The sequence below is a fragment of the Temnothorax nylanderi genome, unplaced genomic scaffold (assembly GCF_030848795.1).
Source record: "Temnothorax nylanderi isolate EJ_2023f unplaced genomic scaffold, tnyl_v1.0 TNYL_tig0112_pilon, whole genome shotgun sequence".
Lineage (NCBI taxonomy): Eukaryota > Metazoa > Arthropoda > Insecta > Hymenoptera > Formicidae > Temnothorax > Temnothorax nylanderi.
In genome coordinates, this window is record NW_027249174.1 from 232,086 (window position 1) to 256,409 (window position 24,324).

The 24,324-nt window shown below is 38.6% G+C and overlaps 3 protein-coding genes across 4 annotated transcripts; 1 reads left to right on the forward strand and 2 right to left on the reverse strand.

Moving 5' to 3' along the window:
• The first annotated feature begins 3,511 nt into the window (after positions 1–3,511).
• LOC139776101 (class E basic helix-loop-helix protein 23) lies at positions 3,512–13,229 on the forward strand. 2 transcript variants are annotated; one of them, XM_071712585.1, is made up of 5 exons: positions 3,512–4,142; positions 7,107–7,262; positions 8,358–8,549; positions 10,068–10,204; positions 10,661–13,229. In XM_071712585.1, the coding sequence occupies exons 2-5, from the start codon at positions 7,137–7,139 to the stop codon at positions 10,812–10,814; spliced, it is 609 nt and encodes a 202-aa protein (XP_071568686.1). In that variant the 5' UTR covers positions 3,512–4,142; positions 7,107–7,136; the 3' UTR covers positions 10,815–13,229. The 2 variants fall into 2 exon arrangements, with proteins under 2 accessions (XP_071568686.1, XP_071568687.1); XM_071712586.1 differs by lacking the exon at positions 3,512–4,142 and adding an exon at positions 5,459–5,478.
• A 337-nt stretch (positions 13,230–13,566) lies between these two features.
• On the reverse strand, positions 13,567–15,566 carry LOC139776103 (uncharacterized). The gene is made up of 2 exons (XM_071712588.1): positions 14,495–15,566; positions 13,567–14,354 (listed from the first exon to the last, which is right to left on the reverse strand). The coding sequence occupies exons 1-2, from the start codon at positions 14,760–14,762 to the stop codon at positions 14,023–14,025; spliced, it is 600 nt and encodes a 199-aa protein (XP_071568689.1). The 5' UTR covers positions 14,763–15,566; the 3' UTR covers positions 13,567–14,022.
• A 338-nt stretch (positions 15,567–15,904) lies between these two features.
• On the reverse strand, positions 15,905–20,908 carry Glob1 (globin 1). Its single transcript, XM_071712587.1, has 4 exons — positions 20,739–20,908; positions 19,473–19,664; positions 17,505–17,730; positions 15,905–16,355 (listed from the first exon to the last, which is right to left on the reverse strand). The coding sequence occupies exons 2-4, from the start codon at positions 19,625–19,627 to the stop codon at positions 16,224–16,226; spliced, it is 513 nt and encodes a 170-aa protein (XP_071568688.1). The 5' UTR covers positions 19,628–19,664; positions 20,739–20,908; the 3' UTR covers positions 15,905–16,223.
• Positions 20,909–24,324: the final 3,416 nt, after the last annotated feature.

Genomic DNA, 24,324 nt, shown 5'->3' on the forward strand with positions numbered 1-24,324 from the left:
AAAGAGTGGACGTAGATATAACGTTCCATGCCGGGTATATTTCAAATCGATCCTTGTTACTGAAATTAACGAGACATTAATGGCTTGCGCGCTGGAAGCTATATAAAAGCGGCTGCTACTCGAGTGGAGATTCCCACAGGCCAAAGTATATATACGTCGATCGTATTTGGAAGAAACTTTCTTTTGACGGAACTTTCGTTCGTGACTCAAGTTATCGACTATTGAATATTTAAATTTGCGAAAGACGGCACTCGTCCTCGGCGTGCTTATTTTCTGAAGTATTGTATGCAAATGCTTCTCGCGTTGCAAGAAACGGCGTTTATATGCGTGTGCATCTCGCTTTAGTTCTAAGACACCAGGTGTAAGTTAAAGTAAGTCGGTAGCTTTATCCGGGCCGAACATTGTCCCGAGACATTGCGACGAGAATGCGAGGCGCGCGCTCTTGTGCCGCGACGCCAGCATGCCAGAAAAGAAGGTGTGTATCAATGTGTTTTCAGTTAAATTCTTGCCGAGTCAAGAGAGCATCGAGTCTCTTGACATCGCGGTGCGTTTACTTTCGATGTGCATTTGATATCGTCCGAGTGGTCAAGTAACATCGAAAGATTCGGGGGGACACTATTGTTTCACGGTAAATCCAAAGAATATGAGTCAAACTGCTAGCGTTAAGTCGAGCAAGGGCCCAGGCAGTAATACGCATGTCCAAAATTGGGACGTAAGATCTCTTAAAGACATCTTTAAGACGTTTTACGTCTCGATTTTGAACATAATGCTGTCTGGGAAGTTAGAGAACCGCCCCTAACAGCAATAATATCCTGTATATCTATAGAATATACTAAGGATGTACTTAATATACTGAGAACATCCTTATAATATCTTACACTTTGTGATATCCTCTGAACATTCTCAGAATATATCTCATTTGCTGTTAGGGGTATTACTTCTTCGCTGTAACTAAAGAGAATAAGTAAGCCTTTCAAAGATAATCTCAATGAGTTCCCTCTGTCTCTAGAGACTAACTCAAATCAGTCGATTTACTGAAAGTTACGTGAAAAATTTGTGTTAGCACGAGAGTGACAATAAAACAATGGAGGTGTCATGAGAAGCATATCTCGACGACGCCGATGATATGAAATATACATACATATATGCACCGGCAAACATAGAGTCGCGTTATCGCGTGTTATTATCTACTTTATCTATTCCGTGCTTGACATATATTAGCGTGATCCGCCGGCGCGGCGAGATATCAATTTGGTTAAACGGTATTTCGGACAAACGTTATCTCATCCATTCGATATCACGTGTTACGTCATGAAGATCCACGGTGCGCGTTCGCGTGTCACGGGTGTTTCTGCAAACGACATTATCGTTACAAGCGTAATCGTCCGGTTCATCATTCGTTCGCTCGCTCGCTCGTTCGTTCGTTCGTTCTGACGTAAGAACGCATTGTTCTCACCTCGGCGTAACTCAAGCTAAACGTAGAACGCACTCGTGCATTTTCCCTCGTTTGTCGGCCGGAGCGCGGCCTGCGCGGCGCGAAAGGCAGGGGAAAACGAGAACGAGATTGAGCCCCGAGATGAGAGAAGGCGAGACGGAGACGGAGAGAAAGAGGAAGAAAAGGACGCCGCGATGCCTGGAGAGAAGGTGAAGGTGGCTCGGCCCCGTACAAATGTGGAAGAAGGTAGCGGCGTGGAAAAGGTGGAAGAGGGGCCTTGACCGATGCGTGATCATCGGCTCTGTGGACAACGAACGGACGGACGGGACGACGTTCGTGCAACGTTCTGACCGATTCAGCCGGGCAGGAATGCTCCTCCGCTGGCGCTGTACCGTTATGTCGCGCGGAACGCCTCGGACCGGACGATCTATCGGCGGCGATCTAGAAAGCAAGCGCGACGAAAGTGTTCCGGTTAGGAAGCGAAATCCTGATCGAATCCTCCGCCGCGCCCCGCTCCGCCGAGCACCCCGTCCCCGTCGACGACGTTCGCGGGAGCGTCGCTCGACGGAAACGCAGCAAGGCCTACAAGGCCTCTGATGTTCGCTCAATCCGTTTCTATTTTTTTTCTTTCTTTTTAACAATTGTCGTGCGCAACCAGCGTGGCGACACGTTTTGCAGCGTCGCGCAACGTACGGTTCGCGGCCGAGAGCTTCGTGGCTTTAAAGATAACAGTTTTTTTTTTTTTTCGGATCGTCAGGAACCGGTTCGGAGGAGGTGCCACGAAACTCCGATAGGAGTTACTTACGGATTGCAGCGATATTAAGAATATACATATTTTTACGAGGTAAGACAGAAAAAATTGATTTACATGAAATACAATTATTAAATTAAATATAATTTGTATTTAACTCTTTCATATTTAACAATTATAAAAATAAAAATCGCCAGTTTATTTTTTAATCGATTTCCTTGATCGGTCACGAAATAATTCGAAAATATCGAGAAAGATCATCGTTCTTTATATTTTTGTGACTTTGTATATTTTTGTGATCAAGTTTTAAATCACGGCACGGTTTAAAATAAAGCGTCTTGAAGTTTATTAACAAATTCTGGAAAATATTTTCCTGTAAAGTTCAGCTTGTCTTTTAAAATAATCTCTTATTTTCTGTTGTAATAATTAATCGAAAATCGTAAAGGCTTTGAAAAGGAAAATCGATTCCAAAACAGCTGAAGAATCTGCTGCCCGCGACACCTCGTAGGTAATTATTACTCTTCAGAAGTGATAATTAAATTACAACTGTCACGTACAAAAAAAAGACGATAAAAAACGTTCGAAGAATAGCCAATGCACAATACGTTTGGGTAGCCAACAATTTATTTATAGCGACGATAAGTGCGCAACAGGTTTCCACATCACATTTTGCGGAAGTCGCGCGATTACATAACGCCAAGTGTCACACTTCCTGGTAACGTAAAAAAAACGAATAGAAGGAAAAAAGAGAGAGAGAGAGAGAGAGAGAGAGAGAGAGAGAGAGAGAGAGAGAGAGAGAGAGAGAGAGAGAGAGAGAGAGAGAGAGAGAATGACAAACGCGCGCCATCCGAAAGGAAAAGTCTCCTAATTAAACCGGCGCCAGTTGCACGTGGCGCGCGATAAGGATTACGAGATCGGAATATATCCTTAATCCAAAAGAACTCAAAGGATCAAGACCGATGGAGAGATTAGAGCGTAAAGGGGCGGCCGATGCGATGTCCTCGTGTCTTCAAACGTCAGCATACGCGACGTTCCCAAGGAAGGCTCTTTTTCTTCGGTTTTTCGGCCACAGGTAATCGGCCGGGCGCGTCCGGGGCGCATATTCGGAGCATATTCAGAGCGCGAGAGAGCAGGTGGAAGCGGTTCTGGAGCAGGAACTGGTTTGGTGGGAGCCGCAAGGTGGTCCCCGCTGGTCGGTACCTCTCGGTGTACGCCGGCACGCCGCGGCCGCCGCTCTCGGAGTCGGTATACGCTGGCACGTTGTCGCACGAGTATATTCATGCCAGTGGCGGGAGTCCCCGAGGGAAGCCGGTGGGGCCTGCACGCTCACTTCGCCGACAAGTGATCGTTTACAGTTATAGTCAGTCCGCATTGGGCGCTCGGCCGGCCCTGACTGTATATCGGCGTCACACGGTAGAGCCGCTGATAAAGTTTCAGCTCCTGACTTTTTCGGATACGCGCTTCGCCGGGGCCTCGTCCCTTCCTTTCTCTCTCTCTCTCTCTCTCTCTCTCTCTCTCTCTCTCTCTCTCTCGCCCTTTTTCCTCGAGACGAGAGATCGCGATCGTGCCGAATAACAAGTGATTCCGGGAACCTTCTCTCCCTCCCTCCTCCCACCCTCTATCTCGTTCTTTGACGTTTTTCTCAAATTGCCTTATCGTCATCGAGGCGATAATCATCTTCGTCGACGTAAGAACGACATTGCTGGGGCTTTCGAGTTTGAAATTGACACAACGGCGATCGCGACGCTGACAGGGGCGTTATTGATAACCGCTCCGCGGGGCCGAGGAACGTACGATGATTTAGTGGCAAGATCAAGTGAGTGTCGTGTGAAAGGAAAAGTGTGCGGGACGTTCGGCGCGGCGAAAAGCGCGCCTAGTGCCAGACGCCACAGTTTCAGTGAGCGCGCACTCGCCGCACTTACACGGGGCACTGATGGGGAATAATCGGCCGACGAGGTAAATACATTTTTGCAATTTTTACACTCGCGACACGAGCGAGCGAGCGTGCGAGCGAGCGAGCGAACACGTCCGCACTTTTACGCCGCTTCGGAATGCGGACCGCTCGCGCGATCCGGAACCGCAACGTCGATCTTTCGAACGACGTCGATCGTGGGGCCTCGTTCGCGGACTGTCAAGTGCTTTCTAACGCGCGCATTAATATCTCTGTGTAAAAAGAAAGAAAAAAAAACTAATATAAAAGGACTCGAAGCGCGATTTTTATCCCAGGTAACACAATGTCCAAAATCGGGACATAAGACGTCTTAAAAACGTCTTAATGGCGTCTTTAAGACGTCCTATGTCCCAATTTTGGACACTGTGTTATCTGGGATGGTTTTTCTCGCGATGCACGTGTTTTCTATTCTCCCGAAATGTGGATTTAAAAATAGTTTAGATAAGAACGAGACAAATTTGATTTAAATTATTCGAAAATAATCGTGCTCTTTCGACAGCGTTCGAGAATTCGGTGATATCTTTTGGGCCCGAAGAAAACCCGAACCCTCGATTACTCGAATAGCTTACGTAGCGAGGCGGCGCGGCGCGGCGCGGCGCGCGGCGTGGCGGATACGGTACTCCACCGTAAATCACAACGTAGCACGTCGAAGGTTATCGTTCGGCGTAAATTGTCGGAGATCGTTCGATCGTAACACAACGATGAGCGTCTTCCCGACAATGAATACCGCCTGATAATACGTCGCCGTGTCCGCCGAAATTTTCCAGAAAATTAAAACGCGAGACCGAACATTTCCTGCCGCTGTTTATGTCGCCCTTGACACTTTATCCGATAAGCGGGTACTTTTCTCTTCGCGCGTCAAGAGCACCGAGTATATCTGTACTGATAATAAAAGCAAATTAATGCTCGATAATACGAATAAATGGCAATCAAAATGGCGTGCTGTTTTCGAACGCTCTCCAACAAAAACATTTCGATAAGAGCACTGGAACTTTTAATAGTTCCTCCATATATGTGTATTATATCTATAATAATACAAAAAGAATTGCAAACTATTAAAATTCTCAGAATTCTTATCTAAATGTTCATATAATTCTGAATAACATATTTATTATATAATATATATAAAACTCTCGCATATAACATGTATGCATTATATGTGTATGTATATAACTCATGGAATATAGCGAGAACGTGTGGCAGAGAGAAGCGGCAATAGCGTTACGATAAGTTACTGCAGTAGCATTATCGATATCGGATACGACCGCGCGCTATTAAAAGATAGAGAAACGACTTTGTTATTATGCAGCGTAATTCTCGCGAAATTCACGTATCACCGAGGTAAATGAAATTGTCCTGAAAATTGCGCCTCGCGTTCCGCGCGAAACGGCATTTCGTCACTTTCGGCGGATTGTAGGTCGATATATTGTCATGTTTGCTGGGCAATAATGCGCGCGTTAACACAATACGAGCGTGCGTTTACGAATTGAATGTGCGTGGGGCTGCAGATTTTCGACACCGACGCATCCGCTCGGCGATTAATTACAATCGCGTCAAGATACGACCCGAAAATACGAATAACAAATTCGTCGTGACTACGTGTCGTGAGAAACTTCGCATAAACTTATTTATATTCATTCGAGACGTGAAAGTGTTAAAGTAAATAAAATAAACAAAATGTCGAAATGTAAGGAAATATATTGAGAATTTTGTAATTTTTATATTTTCGAGAAAATATTGATGCAGCGCGCATCACATTCCTATCCTTTTTTCAGCGTATTTTGAAATGACGAACCTATATGAAAAATTCCGGCATTGAATACGAATTTCTTCGTCAAGTACTCGGGAGGCTCGAAAAAATCGAAAGCTAATGATTCCCGATAATATCGTGCATTATGCAACTCCGCTGTATTGCTCAATCTCCTAGGCAGCCCGGGCAGCGTCTGGCTGCGTTACTGTTCGTGCGTTTACGCGTCAAGGTTTGACGAAATCGTAATATCCATCAAGAGCAATCGCATGAGCGCTCGATAACGGGAGAAAGTGTATTGTGAGATCCGTGGAGCCGCGTCTCGCTTCCACCTCAAATCACCCCGATCTCGATTTGACAGCTGGATTGGCCCCAATCTCTGACATGCATGTGCGTGCGCGCGCGCGCGCAGCCACGAGCGGGAATTCTTGGCATTGAAGAGAGCAAAGCAGGAAAAATAGGATACCCCGATTCGATTATCTTTACCCGCACGCGCACATGTTGACGTCTCTTACTTTCTCCCTCTTCCTACTTTTCCTATCTCGCCTCGCCTCGCGTTGACAGAGCTTCCAATTTTTTTTTCTACAGAAACGGCAATCAGTCGTGACTTATAGTCTGGTAGTCGAGTATTTCAGAATCGTCGAACGAGACATTAGCGTCAGCCTCGGTAATGACGTTTAATCTTGATCGATGATTCTGAAACTTCCTCGCCATGAATCGTAACGTAAATCGCGTTGCGTTATATATGCGTCCTATAAGATGCGATTTACCACGAACATTGCACATTATAATGATATACCACATTTCGTCGTATTTTTATCTAGCATATTTAGCAAGTATAAATCTTATAAAGCGTATAAAAATATATTTTTTAATCTTTTTCGAAAGCTTAGATAATATATCATTATTTTATCTTGCGTAAACTTATTTATATTTATAGCACACACTGTAGACGTGATATAACTAAATCCTCACGTCATGTTTTTCACAGATAGAGATTATATACAGTATTATATATACAGTACTGTAAGCTCTTAATGTGTTAAAGATATTAATTTCTTTAGCTACTTGTCTTATCATTTATTACAAGCTTGTATTTATTTTCTTTCGTTCATGATCACGGAAAGGATAGGAAGAACCGGACGTTGCTCGCGTGGGAAGGGCATTTCCTGCTTTCTTTTCTACCGCACAGGTTTTTTTGAAGATGAACGGTTTGTTACAGGGGGACCGAGCTGTGATTTCGATCAGGATAATGCGAAGCCTGGATAGGCTATCGGGTAGCGACCAAGACTGCGGTGATCGGGAAATGTACATCGACCTGGACGACGCCTCCGTCGACTCGCTTACCGGGAAACGTACTCGCCACCATGTCGCGGAGGTATATCATCTATTCTCTCTCCACTCTGTCGTTTCCCTTCTTTATCGCACTCAGCTGCGCGTTATCTCACCTGAGGCTTTTAAAGTTCCATTTACTCCGAATAAGAAAAGATACTCGACCCACATAAGTCACCATTATCATGCCGAATTGATAAGATTTAAGGTTTTTCCGGCACCGTGCACTTCTCGATTTGTATAAGGTCAACGCAATTTGCAATAGATAATAATTCGTGACGAGAGACACGAGTACGGTGTTTGGTGTGCAATGCGATGTAAGCGAAATCAATTAGTTATACGATCGAATTCGATGAATAGATAACAAATCAGATCCAGAAATAAATCGTTAAATATAACAGATGACGTCTCATTACTAGCTATCCGAATTGAGTAAATAACCTTTTTTTATCAGTGTTGTGCAGCACCGAAGAAAATTGCTAACATTTTATCAGTCGGGTTTCATCGCTTAAACGCTTAAACGTTTACAATTAGACAAATACTCGCGAAGCGCGTTCTTGAAAGGAGAGACAAGAAGGTAAAACGAGACAAGAGTTAAATGAATTCCTTTATTGATGAAAATAGCATGGTAAGATCTTCTCATCTAGATTAGATTAGAAAATACCATTATGTAACACCGGTAACACGTTATCGCGCATTAATATAATCAACTTTGCTCGTGTCGATTATATTCGGATGTAGGCGCACTTATGGATATAATAAAACATCCTCTGTGAAATATACATTCGTAAGCTAATTCTTTCTTTTCTTATAAAAAATAATTAAGAAAAATTAATAATATGTATTTCTTAACGTGTTGTTAAAATGAGACCGAAACAAAGAATTTGTATTGTAATAAGATATTTATATTATCGCGTCATACATAAAATATACATGAGATATTTACAAGCATTCTGTGTTTCTTGAATTGATTGAGGCGTCGCGATATACCAATGCAATTTTCAAATGTAAATTGTTTCTTCCTGGGAAGTCCTGAAATGGAAATTCGCTCGTATATCTATCATCGTGCCGCGCTATGAAACCGCCGTGGCAAATATTTGACAAAGATCTGTCTATCCTTTTATGAACCGGACGAAAATAGGTGGGCGAGGAGAGCGACAGCAGCGGGAGCGAGAGAAGCCCGAAGCAGGCGAAGAGAAGAAATCGCGGTAGCGCGCCGCCGGCCACGAGGAGACGGAAAAGCGGAATTTCCGCTCGCGAGAGGAACTTGAGGAGGCTCGAGAGTAACGAGAGAGAGAGAATGAGAATGCACTCCCTCAACGACGCCTTTGAGGTAACAGTTTATTGCTTCCTCCAGGCAGCTTTCGCTTCATCGCGTCGATGAGCGCGACGAACTTTGCTAAAAACTTTCGAAGAACGAGAGACTTTCGCTACGGAACATTAAATCGCGAACAATAAGAGTGAAAATAATCAAGTACGATCGATCTCTATCCCATAAACACATTCACCTGTGAGATTGCTAACAATAAGTAACAAAAATAGTATAGGTACATTCAAAATAGAGGAAGTATTCGGGTATTTTGAACCTAAGCCTTTTTTAATATAACTTGAAAACTATTAAAGATAGCTGAACTTTGTTTACGTCGAGTCGTAATGCCAAATGTTTGTTACAATGTGTCCCTAACCAATTTCGTTTATTTATAGTGAGTTTAATGTTATAGCAAAATTTTCCAAGATAGATTTTTGTCGGGTAATTTGAATCGTGTCGGGCAAGGTGAACCACTTTATTAATCTTGCAAAAAAATAATTTTTATCGTGTTTTAAAGTTAATAATAAAGAGATGTTAATAATAAAACAGTCTATAATAATTATTATATTATACATTTAATTTATAGTAATTTATTACAAACTGCAATTTTTATAACATTGTCATATAAATATGTATGAAACATGTTGAAACTTTTTTATTAATGTAATAACATATACACATAATAATATAAACTTTTTACTTATAAACTTTACTTACAAAATAAAACGCATTTAAAAAAAGGAATTATCTCGATTTGTCCGACATCACTATTTTTACCTTTTCATCGTATAAAATAGAAAAATATACACCATATGACACTTGCTAAGTATAGCACACTAAAGTTCTATCTTAGTTATGCAACAAAAAGCAATTAAGAATCTGTTAAGTAGATTAATTGCAAAATAAAAGTTTATATACTAACCTTACGCTGTATGCGGTACACACCAAATATTTTCAATTTCAATTTATTATTTAACGACGCGTTGTGCCACGCTGCCGCTTTGTATGTTAGATTATGGGCCCGGCAGCTAGTAATTCCACTGCTGTCCGCTAGATTGTAACACTTAATATTTTAGATATCGCGGTGGTTCTATTTATAAGAGTATTTCACCTTACCCGAACTTCTTCTACTTTAGCAAATAATTTTTTTGAAAAATATTATAGTCGAAAGATATAATCTTTTTTTTACTAATGTTTTTTTTGTAATATTTAAAGAAAGATTCGTTTACTTAATTTCATTACGATCATCTTATTACCACGCGAAACGTTGTTGATCGACGTTGAACGTCATAAATGCAAACGACAGCAAAATATGTGATAGAAAAATCGATTTGTGAGGAAGATAAATGGCGACAACTCGCAGTTGCAGCTCTATCCGATAAGCAATTCGTTTTATTGATAGGTCATACGTAGCATCGTTAAAAATGTATCAACTTTCGACTGTATATATTTGATTAGATTGCAATCCGGCGCCGTTATTTATCGCGCGAATGCGACTCGATATAGTAGATAGGCTTTCAATCTTCTCGTTGTAATTTTCAGCAATTACGCGAGGTAATACCACACGTAAAAATGGAGAGGAAGCTCAGCAAGATAGAAACGCTCACGTTGGCTAAAAATTATATAATGGCACTGACGAATGTCATATGCGAGATGCGCGGCGAAGAACAACCGTACACGTGAGTATCGTTCTATCTGGTATTTTTTTTTTCAATCGCGGCGCAGCGTGAAATAATTTCTCGATACATCAGAATTAATTGAAATAAAGAGAAAAAATGAATAAATATTTGACGTGGATATAAAGTATTAACAAGTATCGAAATGAGATGGAGAAATAAACTTTTTTACGAAATTTTATTTTATATATTAAATATATCAGAATATATAAAAATAAAACTTAAATCCTTCGTTATTAATTATTATAAAATTACTATAAAATATACTATAAAAGTATTTCGTAAACTATTGATTTTGTAATATATTTTGCATGCATCTTATTTCTCTCCTAAAACTGTGACTTCTTGAAACTTAAAATATCTTTTTTTTAAACGAACAATCATTGAGATATGTGGGACGTGAAATTAAAACGGAATATTCTGCCTACATATTTATTTAAAAAATGCTCTATTTTTCAGGTTTGTCGATGGCGAATGCGGTTCCAGCAGCGGCGACAGTACGGGCCAATTAGAATTAAGCGGGGGCGAACAACCTGACGAATCATCCCCCGCGTCGATTCACGAGACCAACAACAACAGTCTTCTCCACGAAGATCTAGAGCGCAGAATCTAAGAAAATTCTATTCTAAACGACAAACGTCGAGTACACGTACACATACACACGACCACGTACACACGCATACATATACACGCACAGACTCTGTGATAAACTATCATATTAGTGCCTTTCATAGGGACAGTAATCCGCGACGATTCCACTCATTATTCGCCATGGATCTTCGTAGATCGTCGTAAGTTTGCGAAAAATCCGCGCTGGAATAACAAAATGATGATTCCGCAGGAACGCAATAGAAGAAACGCGAGAATAAGCGAAAAGAAGGGGAAACGATTAGAAAGAGGCATGAAGAAACAGAGAGAAGAGAAAGAGAAACATAATGAAATAGAATATAACAGAGAGTGAATAATGAAAGAACAAGACAGAAAAAGAGAAAGATAAGGAAGAGTACGCGTTTTTTGCATTATACGTAATACACGGGACGTTTCCGATCTAGCGTATAATTCTTCTCGAAGAGAGATTTCTCGATACGACCCGAGAATCGAGATGTCCTTAGAAGAAGTTTCATAGGAAGCCATTATATTTTTATGACTTAATTTCTCCCATGCTAGAGATATCTTAACAGCCAAACCCCTCGATCTAAGATTCCGTTAAAGCGACATTCTAAAATAGGTTGAGGAATAACGTTTTATTACGTAGTTGAATTTATAAAGTTTAATTCGTTATTAAAACTGCTTGCTCAACTCTCCCTCCCTTTTGACTCAAGAACGGGCAACTCAAAATATAAAACAGGTAGCAAAAATTCTCTTGTTAGTCTATTTTCTTATATATTTAGAGCTGAAAGATAATGTACTTCTCCAAATATCTAAGTAATAACGTGTTCAGATAGAACGTTCGTCTCGCTGTACATATAGAATATATCGAGAGAGAAAGAGACAGAGAGTGAGAGAGTGAGAGAAAGAGAACATATCCGCAAAAAATATTTATATCGTACGGCACATCGAGTGTACCGAAAATAACGGTTGTGCAAATAATTCACACATCGTGAGATGTGTCTTTCTATCGATCGTTAAATTTCCATTAATTTATTCTTTTATCAACATTGCCGACTTATTAGTTAGTGCAAGATATTATCATGCTAGTTACAACTACTATTACTATTACTTTTATTCCTATTACTAATACTATTCTGTTACGATACTGCTCTATTATTATTATTATTTTGCAACCATCACTCCTACTATTATTCCTATTACTATAACTACTATGCAACTATTATTCCTATATAGTACCATTGTTACATGGTTATTAGAAATATTATATCTTTTAATATTTTATTTTGATTAATATTCTATTATTTTGAAATCTTTTAAATGATTATTATTATTACTGTTATTATTATTACATTATTACTATTATTGTTACTATATTAAATTAATAACACATTATTTTAATGTTTTATCCTAGTAATGTCATCTGTTGCAATATATATGTTTCACTCACATTTCTCCGTCCGTGAATTATCTATAAAGACAAACATTTTGATGCATTTTTGCCAATTGGTATTAACCAACCGCAATAACTACATTTATAATCTTTTATCGATCATCAATTACCAATTATATTTTTAGCTGCAAGCTATACACATAAGTAATAATTGTTTGTTGGCCAATTAGCAATTACAAGCGTAATTAACAAATGTAAAATTAATTAAATTACATTTGATGATTACCAAAAGATATGCATTACAATTTTACCCATCTCTGCTTCAAAAATTGTTAGTTATGTAAATTAAATTTTGCATAAAGATGGAGAGGCATAACAGTGGTATGGTAGGACTGACTAAACAGACTAATCAAGCTAACAGATAACGATTATGTTAAAATTTGTCAACTGTAATACATTTGCGACAAATCGAGTGCAATTAATTTATTAGTTACGTAACTATCATAACATTCATGTAGATGCATAGTACGACTGTCAGTTAGATTAATTATTCAGTCGCGTAACTTTACGTCTCGAAGTCATAATTAAGTTTCATAAGAAAGTCGATTATCGTTATTATTAATAACAGTATCATCATCAATGCGCGCTATTATCATACCGTTGTTACTATCATTATCATTGTCACTGTCACTGTCACTGTCATTATGGTGGTAATTGCCACGGTCAATGCCTCACACACATTATTATTATGACATTATTACTGAGTAGCATTTTATTATGATTCAATACCGCATTTACACAATTCTCTGTATTTACTATTTATGCAATGCGCATGAATTATTTTTGTCGTTAGCTAAAAATGACTAAGATTTAATTGTATTTCCCGCGATGTTTGTAGAAGCAGTCTTATTATCAAAAATTTATCTGGCATAGATTTATTACATACAATATTTTTTATGTAAATATTCGCGTTGTGTTTAAAAAATTTTATATAAGAATACAGGGTAATTAAATTGTTCACTTATATATTATAACTTCTTTTTTAAATGCCTTAAATGGAAATTATTAAAGAGAAAAATGTTTCGCTTTAAGAGATTTATTATATTATAGTAAAAGAACAATTCTATATTCACCGCTTATTTTCTCGAAATTATCGAGATCGTTTTCCCATTTTTTTTCTTTAAATAAGAATAAAACTTATAATTTTGTAATACATTTTGATTTGCATCAACAAAAAATTGGGAGATAAAACGTTATTAACGAGATGAGAAAAAGATCAAGAAGAAGAACCTTTTTTTTCATTAGTTTATTCTTTAACATAGAGATATTCATATTTTACAAACTTTATTTAAACTTCGGGACAACGGGGAGACACCTACACGCGGCATTTAATTTTTATTGCTCTTGACGGTATGTACGATAATGGCCACAATTAAAACGAACAGCGTCCCTAACAATCCAAGCACAAGAGCCATAAGAACTGTGTCGACTGGTAACCACGGATCTTCCTCTTGAGTCCAGGTAACGGACTCAGTTGTCGCAAACAAGCTATAAACGATGAATACTTCATGCATTATTCGGACAAATCTTTTATGTTAAAAGGAACGGTATGCAGAAGAGTTAGGTAAAAAAATATCGGATTATAATCCAGAACTGGGCAATACACTTTATCTAAAATACATAAATCTTTGATTTCTTTAGATACGCGTTGAGGAAATAATAAAGGACATTTTCTATGATATTTAAATGGTGAGCATTGCTCAATTTGTTTTAGTGCTCTCTTCCTCGCCACTTTATATTTTACCGTTAAAATGATACTTTACGGATTATCATGCATTTTATATACGAAGGAAAGGATGTTTTGATCGTGTTTTGCACAGTCCTGAGTATAATTAGCAATGCGGAATGCCGACGTGCTGGTTTCCATTTCTTCCTTGGCGAGCTCGTCGAAGGACAGCGTAATAGCGTTGTCCAGATCCTTTCCCAGTTGTTTGAAGGTAGTTCTGCCGAGCCAATCGGCGAGATCGTTGCGATTTAGCTGTCGAAGCCGATGTATAATCGCCGCGTGCGTCTTGCCCCGACCCTCCGCCGGGGAACTATTCCAATGAAGCAGTTGGCGCAGACACGGGATCTCCTCGTCCACCTTACGCTCTTTTATTCGCGAGAATAAAAGTTAGTTGAATCGTTCGACACGCGAATAAAGCGAAATTGAATTAACGAGGCAATTAGTATAAGCGAGAGTCTGACGCGATTTAAAATTATAAAACTGGAAAGGAGAGCTGAGAGCTGACCTGCCGCGGCCAGGTTCTTCGGCAAGTCGTAAGTCGTGTAATGAAGCGCGGCGATCAATCGTCTGCACTCGAACGGGTCCAATCGAGCCGCGAGATACTCCAGTTCGCTCAGATTCACGTCTATCGTCCCGCGGACTCTTGGGATAAAAATCGTCGCGCTGATCATAACGTAAATACCGATCGCCCAAGACCGCATTTTTCCGTCCAAACGAGACGACGTTACAGGAGTAAAGAGAGAATCGCGCAGATGAAAACAAAAGACCATCATTCTGTCTCGTACATGTATGTACGTGTGTTTTTATTTCTTCGGAAAGATGTCTCATTTTTGCTTATTTACTTGTTGATTAACCTTCTTCTCTGTCTCATCGTGTCTGCCTCTTCGCTTTCCGTCCTCGCTTCTTCTTTCTGTAACATTTGTAACAGGGGGTCGGCGACCCGTTCTCCAACCTCTCCAGTTCTCTGGGGATAATCGGCGCGGTGACTTCCGTCGGGATGTGCGTCAAGTCCGGCGACACGGGTCTCTTCCTCTTTTTCCGCAACTTCTTTCGTCCTTCCTCGACATCGGAGAAATACTTTCTAAACGTATTTCGCAGACTGATCACGATCGCTTTCTTCACATTCTAATCGAATCGCGGAATCGCGCCGAGAAAGAATCACGTCGTAATATAATACAGTTGTCTTATACTGACTCTTTTTTCCGTCTCCCCGTCAGCTTATTAAAGATCCTCGCACACTTGTTTCTCACGAACAGGGTGCAGCAGCAGGTGCAAATTATAATCGCGATTACGATGCCGCCAGCGACGTACAGAGACAAGGAGATCGGTCGGCGTCCTAAAATGCGTTGTGTCGGCCACGAATGTGCATCGCTTCGAAAACCTTCATTGGATACTCACCTGATAAAATATCGTGGAAGATCGCGCTGGTATTATTCATTCCTCGTTTCTTCAAATGCTTTTCGTACCATTTTGTTCTATCGTCTCGGCAAATGTTAGTGGAGAATAGTAAGGGTAAGCAATTGACATTTCGCGGTTAGGCGAATCGAAATATACAAACGAATACAATGAAATGAATTGAAATATCACGCACATGCAGATAACGTATATTTGGCTAATATCACGTCTTGTTATCATTGCGCAACGTGAGATAAAAAATGAAGTTCTTAAAGCGACTGCAGTATAAAAGAAATATTTGGGCAAAATGATAATATTAGATTAGATTAATAAAATAAGTTTGTCCAATAAAATTGAAAGTAAAACTTCAACAAAAATGAAGTCAAAATGCAGTTGTGGGATTTAATACTCTTTTTTCTATTTAGAAAAAAAATTCTTCAATCTGTAGAGAACATCGGCCTCCTAGTTTTAAATATTTATATAAAAAAATTTGATGGAAGGATAATTTGTTGTACCAATCTAACACAATGTACTTTATTGCCATATGAACATATAATATGTACAAATTTCATCATAATATTGCATCATATTGATTTCGTTAATCACACTTTTCGTTTCTCGGAACGCCAATCAATATAATTTATTGCAAAGAACAGCGAAATGTTCGTCGCGCAAAAAGTTAGTTATATAAGTTTCGTAAATATTATTTTGTGAAGAACATATCACTGTCACGGCCGACTAAACTTTTCGACAGATTCGTTATCTTCAAAAAGCGATATACAATACATGCCACAGATTCGTCAATTATAAAATTCAAGTATCGCGCCCGAGCATATCTCTCAATCTACGTAAACTTGATTGATTTTCGTAAAGATCAAGTCCAACGTTTTCTTCCAGGCCTCCTGCACATCCGATGTATATTGCTTCCCGAATAAGGAAGGGAAAAGCTCTAGCATCAGTTGTTTCAATTCCTGAAAGATAATTTATTACAATGATTATATTTTAAGGAAAGAACATATATTAGAAATACAGGTAGAGTTAATTCAAGCTGACAGAAATGTTAGAATACAAGATAAATAACTATCAGCTCGTTCCTCGTTCGAAAGAATAATTTCGTGAAATAATTTTAGTACAGAAAGCAAAAATTAATTTATGTCTCAAGTCATTATGATCTCAAAGATCTTTTTTGGTAATTGTGTACATCGAGGGGGTCACCTTGGATGACCTTGATATTTTAGTATGTTGTCAAGGTCACCCTCCTGAGTGACCTTCAGAAGGTTTTAGCCCGCGCTCGTTGTTTATTCAAAAGTTATTTTAGCAGCGAATTAGTTATTAAAGCAGCGAATCGTTGCTTTCGGCTCGAAACGAGGTCTACAATTGTTGTTTTATGAACATCGTACAATAATTTCACAGAAAACGCGTCGACTCGTGGATGGTGGAGCTGAAAACAACGATTTACTGCTTTAAAAAACTTTTCTTTGTTCATGCATGTACTATTTCGACATATATATTAGTTATTTATGCTTTTTAATACTCAAAATAACTGCTACACTTCTCAAATTTTTTTGTTAATAACTTTTTAATAAACAACGAGCGCGGGCTAAAACCTTCTGAAGGTCACTCAGGAGGGTGACCTTGACAACATACTAAAATATCAAGGTCATCCAAGATGACCCCCTCGATGTACACAATTACCTCTTTTTTATATCTATACATATAAAAAAACTTTTGTAGGGGGAAGTGGGGCACATTGATACATGGGGGCACATTGATACAGTCATCATATCTCTGCATGAGAAACATCTTTTTCGGGATTTAATATTGAGTATTTTAGAGGAGGATTTGCTTTAATTTTTATGGCAGTGAGAAACATCTTAAGATGTTTTTTATGCAGAGATATGATGACTGTATCAATACGTGCCCCCATGTATCAATGTGCCCCACTTCCCCCTATTTAGGAAATAATAAGCATTTTAAAATAAAAGAGGTATGTAAAGTCAGTTATGTAAAAAAGACAATGAAAAGGGAGGTTTATAGACAAAATTTTAGATGTAAAAACATATCGCTGTTACATCATCGAGAAGAGAATGTAGAAGACAAAAAGATTAGCATTCACTTACCTCAAACTGCTTCGGTGTTTGTCCGCGGTTCTTGTGTTTCTCGGTAAAATTAATCAAGGTCGCTTCCATCAATTCCGGATCGTGCATTTGTTCGATCAATTTGCCAAGCGTCGCCACGATATTGGCACAGTGCGCTTGAAACCTCTTATTTTTCGACAGTTCGTCGAGAGGGACGTCCTTAAACGACTTAAATTCTTTTTGAGCTTCTGGATATTGTTTGAAATAGCTATAAAGAACAATTTCTCGTAAAACGATGAAGTCGTTTAAGGGCTACTGATCTGTGTTGTTAAAATCGTATTAAATAAAATAATATAAAACATTGGAGAAATCTCATGCATTGATTGCAAAGATAAATAGTGATAATGAGAACATGTTTCCCCATTGTTAAAAAGAAGAAGTTAATATGAGTGAGCAACTTAAATGAATTATTCTATAAGTGATGTATGATCTGTCATGAAAGTTGTAACATCGATTTTTTAACATGCATCACTTTTAAGGAACACTTAATTATTTTTTATACATTTTGATATAAAAAAATCTTAAGATTTTAATAACCACCCCAACTTAAATTCAGACTTGATTACATTATTACGAGTATCTAATCTAATGTATGACATTAATATTTTGCATGCGACCTTATTTACATTAATATTATATTTTGTAGAAGATCGAGGTGCAGTGCAGTACAGTTTATCTAAAAGACAGATAAACAGATTTTTATTTTAGGTATAACTTTGAGATAATAAAGAGGAAAAAGAGGAAGAAAAAATAATTGAATTAGTATCATAAAACGATGACTATTCAGTGATAGCTGGGATTTATTATTTCCTAGCGTTAACTTTTTTAAATAATTATATTCAAATACAGAAACTGTACAAGAACGTATTGAAGTATATCAAGAAAGAAATAGAAATATATGAGAATATACAGGGTGTTACCGAAGTAAGTAGGTACACAAACTTGAAGGGGATATTCCTTTGGCTTATTTTAAGAAGAAAAGATGCTATAAACATGTGTCCTAAACTGCTTCGTGACTGCTCATGACTGCTTCGCGTGTCTGCTTATGTTTATAGGACTTTTTCTTCTTAAAATAAGCCAAGGAATATCCCCTTCAAGTTTTTGTACTTACTTAGGTAACACCCTGTATATGAGAAGACATATATAAGAAGAGAGATATTGTTATATTTTTTGAAGAATAATGAAAGATTCAAGTTAGTATCGCAGATAGCTTGCTCGTAATGAAATCACGGATTTGCTCGGGCAAATTTAAATGCCCGAGTATGATTGTTGGACGCAGAGTGTCATTAAGCATATTAAGCCATTCGAAAGAAGCATGCCGCGCGCGAAAATACGTGTAATAATACATCTCTCGCGGACTTACAAATTGCAAGTTCTATTTGCGGCACCGATCGCCTTAGTAGAGATATAACATTAAGCTGTAAACAACTATCCGATGTCGCAATAATTTATCGGTATCTCATGTGATAATGAAAGAGGCCCGCGGCACGGCGCGGCGCGACGTTGAAATTTTCATAGCGCGCGTTCTCTGCCGCATCTTTTGCGACGCATCACGACGCAGCACGCATTAACAAACGCGAATGGTTTCGACGAGACGTGAGGGTGTTGACGAGGAGGCCCCAAGCGCGTGACATGGTTTTTTTATCATGCACCAGATACGCATCGGCGATTCATTAAATAAATGAATGGCTTGTTAGAATGCGGAAGTTCTTCGAGCGAGGAAGCTTCGGTCGCGTCGGAAGAATTTCTAACACGTCTCGCGGCTATATCGTTTTGTTAATCCGCGACCAGCGCGATCTTATATTAAGAAAAATCATTATTCTCATGTTTATTTACACCGTTTTCCGGCGCGATTACCTCCGCAATCTTCGCCCTGTCGAAGTTACGAGTATCGATCTAGCAGAGAAAGTGCGTGTGAAGAACGGATGAAGAAAACGGCAGTTCACTCACGCGAGTACGAGGGTGACGCCGACCGACACTTCGTCTTTACGAACGGTCGCCCATGTGTTCTGCACCAGTCTCTTTTGCTTCTCGGTCAGGCCGAGTTTCTCGTCTAACTTATTGTCGTTCAGAACGAAATCGAACAGATTGCGGAACAACGCCATTGTTCCGCCTCGCCGCCGTGCGGGAATTGAGCCTGATCTATGGAAAACAATTGCATCCGTTGATCAGATGATTATTCCGCAAATGATCTTCAATGGGAGACTCGACTTCTCGTCATGAGAGTAACTAAAGAAATAGACTCGCATATTGCGGTGTTAGTGTTAAATGTAACGAACTCTATTATTCCATAATGTCTTTTTGCGAAACTGATGATCGGTCGATCGACAATTTAATCGCGTGCGATTGATATCTGATGAAAGATCGGATACAAAAGTGATTAAAGGAGGATATGAGAAACGAAACGGCGTCTAAGTATATAGTTTTAATATATTAACTTTTTCAAAGCTATTGCTATTTATGTGTAAATTATGTTTAAATTAAATTATGTTTACACGTTGATCGCCAAGCTATATTTGGAAAAAGGATTTTCGATACGCTAATTTGAATTATGCACGTTAAATTATTCAAAACCCACACAAAATATAATATATAAAAATAATAAATATTTGTATCAATAGACATGTTAATGAATGTGTAACGAGACTGAATGAATAAGTCTGATAATAAGACAATGGGCCAAATCGCCAAATAACTCGTATTTGGCAGTCAACGTGTTAAATATGAAACGGCATCGGAATAGTAGAGAAAGACGCGAGAGGATATATCATTATAGCTTTTTTTAAAGAAACCAATGTTACATGCCGCACTGAATATGTAAATTATTTCAAACGGCAGTAATCTGGATTTGTGCACTTTGTTAAAAAAGACAAACGATTTTTTTTTTACTACACGCCAAACGCGCTGAAATCAACGTTAAGAAATTATCAGTCTCGTTACTACGAGACACAAACAGACTATCGCAACGGGTCACTTTTGTGTGTTTTTTAAAAATCAATTAACAAAATTTGTTCGCGCGCGAAGATGACAATTGTACCACAAAATATCCATTAACGAAGAAAATGAAAGGAGCGCGACAAGAATTCGAAGCAAAATCAAAAGTGACGTTCGCGCGATATCAATTCAGCCTTTCTTTTTCTCTCGATTTCGGCGTCGCAATTATCTAAATCGCTCGTGAATGAAGAGATAGAGCATGAAAGATAACTGTGCTAATACCAGTTGCGATGCCGAGGAAGAAACGGGGCGGCCGGAGGCACTTCGCGAGAGCAACTATACGGACTGACACGATGAGGCCTCGCTTATCGAGAATCGTATCAATTACGTTGTAATTCAGTGTGATATGTCACGTGCCACGCGTGCTACACTGGTCAAGCGGCGACTACTCGATGCTGCGGCCGATCTAACTATTTTAAAGTCGTCCCCACTCCACTTCCGAAGATATCCCGATGAAGGAATTGCGTTATACGCGAGACGTTTCCGTAGACAAACACCGTAAGCTCAACTATCTTTAGAAATCTCGATTAAACAACAGCAGAAAGTGCACTGATAACGAGAGCGACATGGAATCTTTTCGATAACTATATGTAAATTGAATTCAATAGCAACAATATGTGATGCGAATTAAACTTGTATTCCGTCTTCTGATTTGGGAATATAAAAGTGCATCTCTACTTGCATTTAGATATAAATGTGTGTATGGATGTGTGTGGTAATATTTATAATTTTATATACCTAATATTAGGATGTAATTTTATATGTATTTTCAGAATCTTTAAGGTAGTATAAAAATATTTTAAACAACATGTGTTTAATAATTTTATATTTATATGTTTAATATACTTATGTACATACTTATGTATATACTTATGTATATACTTTTTATGTTATAAATATTATATATTTTTTTCTGCAAAGAAGTAAATAAATATTGGTTAGAAGAAAATTGTAAAAAATGTATTTTGTGCGGTGAGGGCAGTGACTGTATGGAACATTATGTAAAGGAATGTAAGACGGCAAGTGTGTGGTTTAAGGATTTAGGTAGGAATGAGGCGGAGAAGTGGAAAAGGCTGTGGAGCGATGAACTAGATTTAGATAAGGGTAAGATGCTGAGGAAATTATGGAAAGAGAGGGAGAAGGAACTAAAGAAGCGCAAGGAATTAAATAAGACTAAAGATATGACTGTGATATGACTGTGAGAAATAGTTTAGTTTAAGGTAGTTGTAGGTTATTTTAGGCTATAACGGATAGTATACGCAAGGTATGGATGGATGAGTGTGGTTAAGTTTTATTTTGTAAACCAAGTCCCTTCCTGGCTATTATGTAAAGCTGAAGTAAATAAATATCTATCTATCTATATTTTTTTCTGCAATTATGCAGCGTCTTTCACCAATTAAAACAAATCTAGAATTCTAACATAAGAAATCTTATTGTCTTGTAACTACAACTGCTTTTATTTGAACTGTTTTTCATAAAAACTTAAAAATTAATACTATAGAACAATTAAAAATATACATTAGACCAATGAAATCATACGTATCTTTATACATATATACATGATTTGGATAGCTTTAATTCTAAAATAAATTATAAATTTTCTTCCAAAAAGATTCAGAATAAAAAGCGCTTTAATAAATATAAATTATTACTGAATTATCTTTGCACATACCTGGTGATGATCGCGCATTTATTGCATTGTCGTTGCACTTCGAGGCGACAGCTCGGGATGTACGGGGACGATTTCAATGGCCGCCAAATACACGTAGAAGTGGATCGCTGTGCCAGTGCCGAAGTCACGGCATTGTCGCATTAACGCTGATCGTGCACGGTATATCGCGTTACGACGAAACACTTTCAAGACATTCCTCGCGCGCGAGAATCTCCACTACCTTTCGGACGGGAACGGTCGCGAGGAACACGGAAATGACTTCGAACGCGGATCGTTTCTCGATACCGGCGCGACCGGTGCGGTGTTCCACGACTGACCGAGATTCGAAACGTATCGAAGAGCGTCATTAGAGTAATTCTCGAAATATCGAAACGGTAGACCAATCACGACAATTGGCTGTATAATTCATTCTAATCACCGTTTTTGCGCTTGATTTCGAATCGAGCATTTAGATTTTATATTCCTGATTGGTCCGCCATTAACAGGGAAGAAGTTAGTGGGAGTGAGACAAAGCATAACATCCCAGTGAAAAGTACGAGAGTGGAGAGGCTATCTCTTTCGATCTTTCGTTAGTTATAGTGTGATTTTTGCCCAGTGCTCTGAATGTCAACGTGAATAAGAAATTCAAGCAAGCGCGGGTAAACGGCGGGAGTAACTATGAACGGTATTCATAGTCGGATCTTATTTCAAGACCGTCTTAAATAATGTCTTAAGATGCTAATACGGTCATTTCATTGACTGAACGGAGTCTTAAGACTGCTTTTGACCGGACTTAATTAAGATGATCTTAAATATAATATCTGACTATGAATACCGCCCTATATGGCCGGTATTCATAGTCGGATCTTATATTTAAGACCGGTTATAAGTACGATCTTAAGATGTTATGAACCAATCACAGAGTCGTATTAGCATCTTAAGACATTACTTAAGGGGATGCTGGAGCCGCAGGCGAACTCGATCAGCGTCGATAAAGAAGTGCTCACCGACTATATCTGTCCTTGTATAGACAAGGATATAGACAAGGATAGCACCTAACCTTGCATCTTCCACTGGTCTAAGTAATATCTTTTTTTTTAAGCTTCAAATCTTACTTCTAATTGCACGATATTATTCCTGACAGTTTTTTGTAGAGGGCTGCATCACTATTTTCTATAGAAAAACTGCAGAATTTTTGTATAAAGCAAATATTGTCGTCAGGTGAAGACAATATTTATAAAAATAAAATTTTTGTTTAGTTTATCAGAAAAAATCATGTACAGCCCTCTACATTTTTGTGCGTACTTTAATCGTGTAAAAGGATTTTCCATTCTGTTCAGCCAATTCAAAGATATTGCTTAGACCGATTATGCCTTGTCGCTGCCACTCCAGGATCCCCTTAAGGGGATGCTAAAGCTAAGGCCGAACTTCCTCGACGTCGGTAATGTCAACTCTGTCAACTAAAGCAAAGGCCGAACTGATATTGGAGACCTCGCGTGGTGACAACGCGAAACTCCGGTTTCAGTGTTACCAACTAATTTCAGGTTCTATGAAGTGGTGTATGTCCGTACACGTACACACACCACTGAATTGCTCACACGGACGCACGGTAGAGAGACATATGCTATAGACGCGGCAACGCCGCGCGGCGTTGCCGCGTCTATGGATTCTTTAGCAATACGGCCTGAACCTGAAAATGCTTTCTGGCCGTCCGTAGCAGAAGGCAGTAACGTATCAAGGCTGATAAGCACCCGCTTTTTATAAATTACATATATTCTTATGCACACATGTGCGTATATATATATAATATGTATCTAATTATTATGTGTATGTTTATAATTGTCTGATGACAAATAATAACAGTAGCATAATTGAGAATGTGAATTAGTATACATAGTATGTATTGACGCGGGTACTTATTAGACGTGGCAATTTACTGCATCTCTTGCACCTCAAATAATTTTTTTCTTGTAATGTAAATGAATGATGTAAAACTCTTTCAAAGGATCTATCCATTCTTGATGGGGTAAAATAATAACTTCTATAACAAATGCAATAAATATTAAATTTATAGTATTGATTTATATAACTAATTTTATTCTGTCCTTATATATAGAAAAATATACACTCAGTCTTAGCATCAGAGTAGAGGGTAAC

What these genes read in the sequence shown, in the direction of transcription:
- Glob1 (XM_071712587.1), bottom strand. Translation starts at nt 19,627, where the DNA reads ATGGCGTTGTTCCGCAATCTGTTCGATTTCGTTCTGAACGACAATAAG. An exon ending in GGCGTCACCCTCGTACTCGC is followed by an intron (nt 17,731 to 19,472) that starts GTGAGTGAACTG and finishes TGTTCTTTATAG; the next exon opens with CTATTTCAAACAATATCCAG. An exon ending in AAACACCGAAGCAGTTTGAG is followed by an intron (nt 16,356 to 17,504) that starts GTAAGTGAATGC and finishes ATTATCTTTCAG; the next exon opens with GAATTGAAACAACTGATGCT.
- LOC139776101 (XM_071712585.1), top strand. Translation starts at nt 7,137, where the DNA reads ATGCGAAGCCTGGATAGGCTATCGGGTAGCGACCAAGACTGCGGTGAT. An exon ending in CTCGCCACCATGTCGCGGAG is followed by an intron (nt 7,263 to 8,357) that starts GTATATCATCTA and finishes GGACGAAAATAG; the next exon opens with GTGGGCGAGGAGAGCGACAG. An exon ending in GGCGAAGAACAACCGTACAC is followed by an intron (nt 10,205 to 10,660) that starts GTGAGTATCGTT and finishes TCTATTTTTCAG; the next exon opens with GTTTGTCGATGGCGAATGCG.
- LOC139776103 (XM_071712588.1), bottom strand. Translation starts at nt 14,762, where the DNA reads ATGATGGTCTTTTGTTTTCATCTGCGCGATTCTCTCTTTACTCCTGTA. An exon ending in GAAGAACCTGGCCGCGGCAG is followed by an intron (nt 14,355 to 14,494) that starts GTCAGCTCTCAG and finishes CGCGAATAAAAG; the next exon opens with AGCGTAAGGTGGACGAGGAG.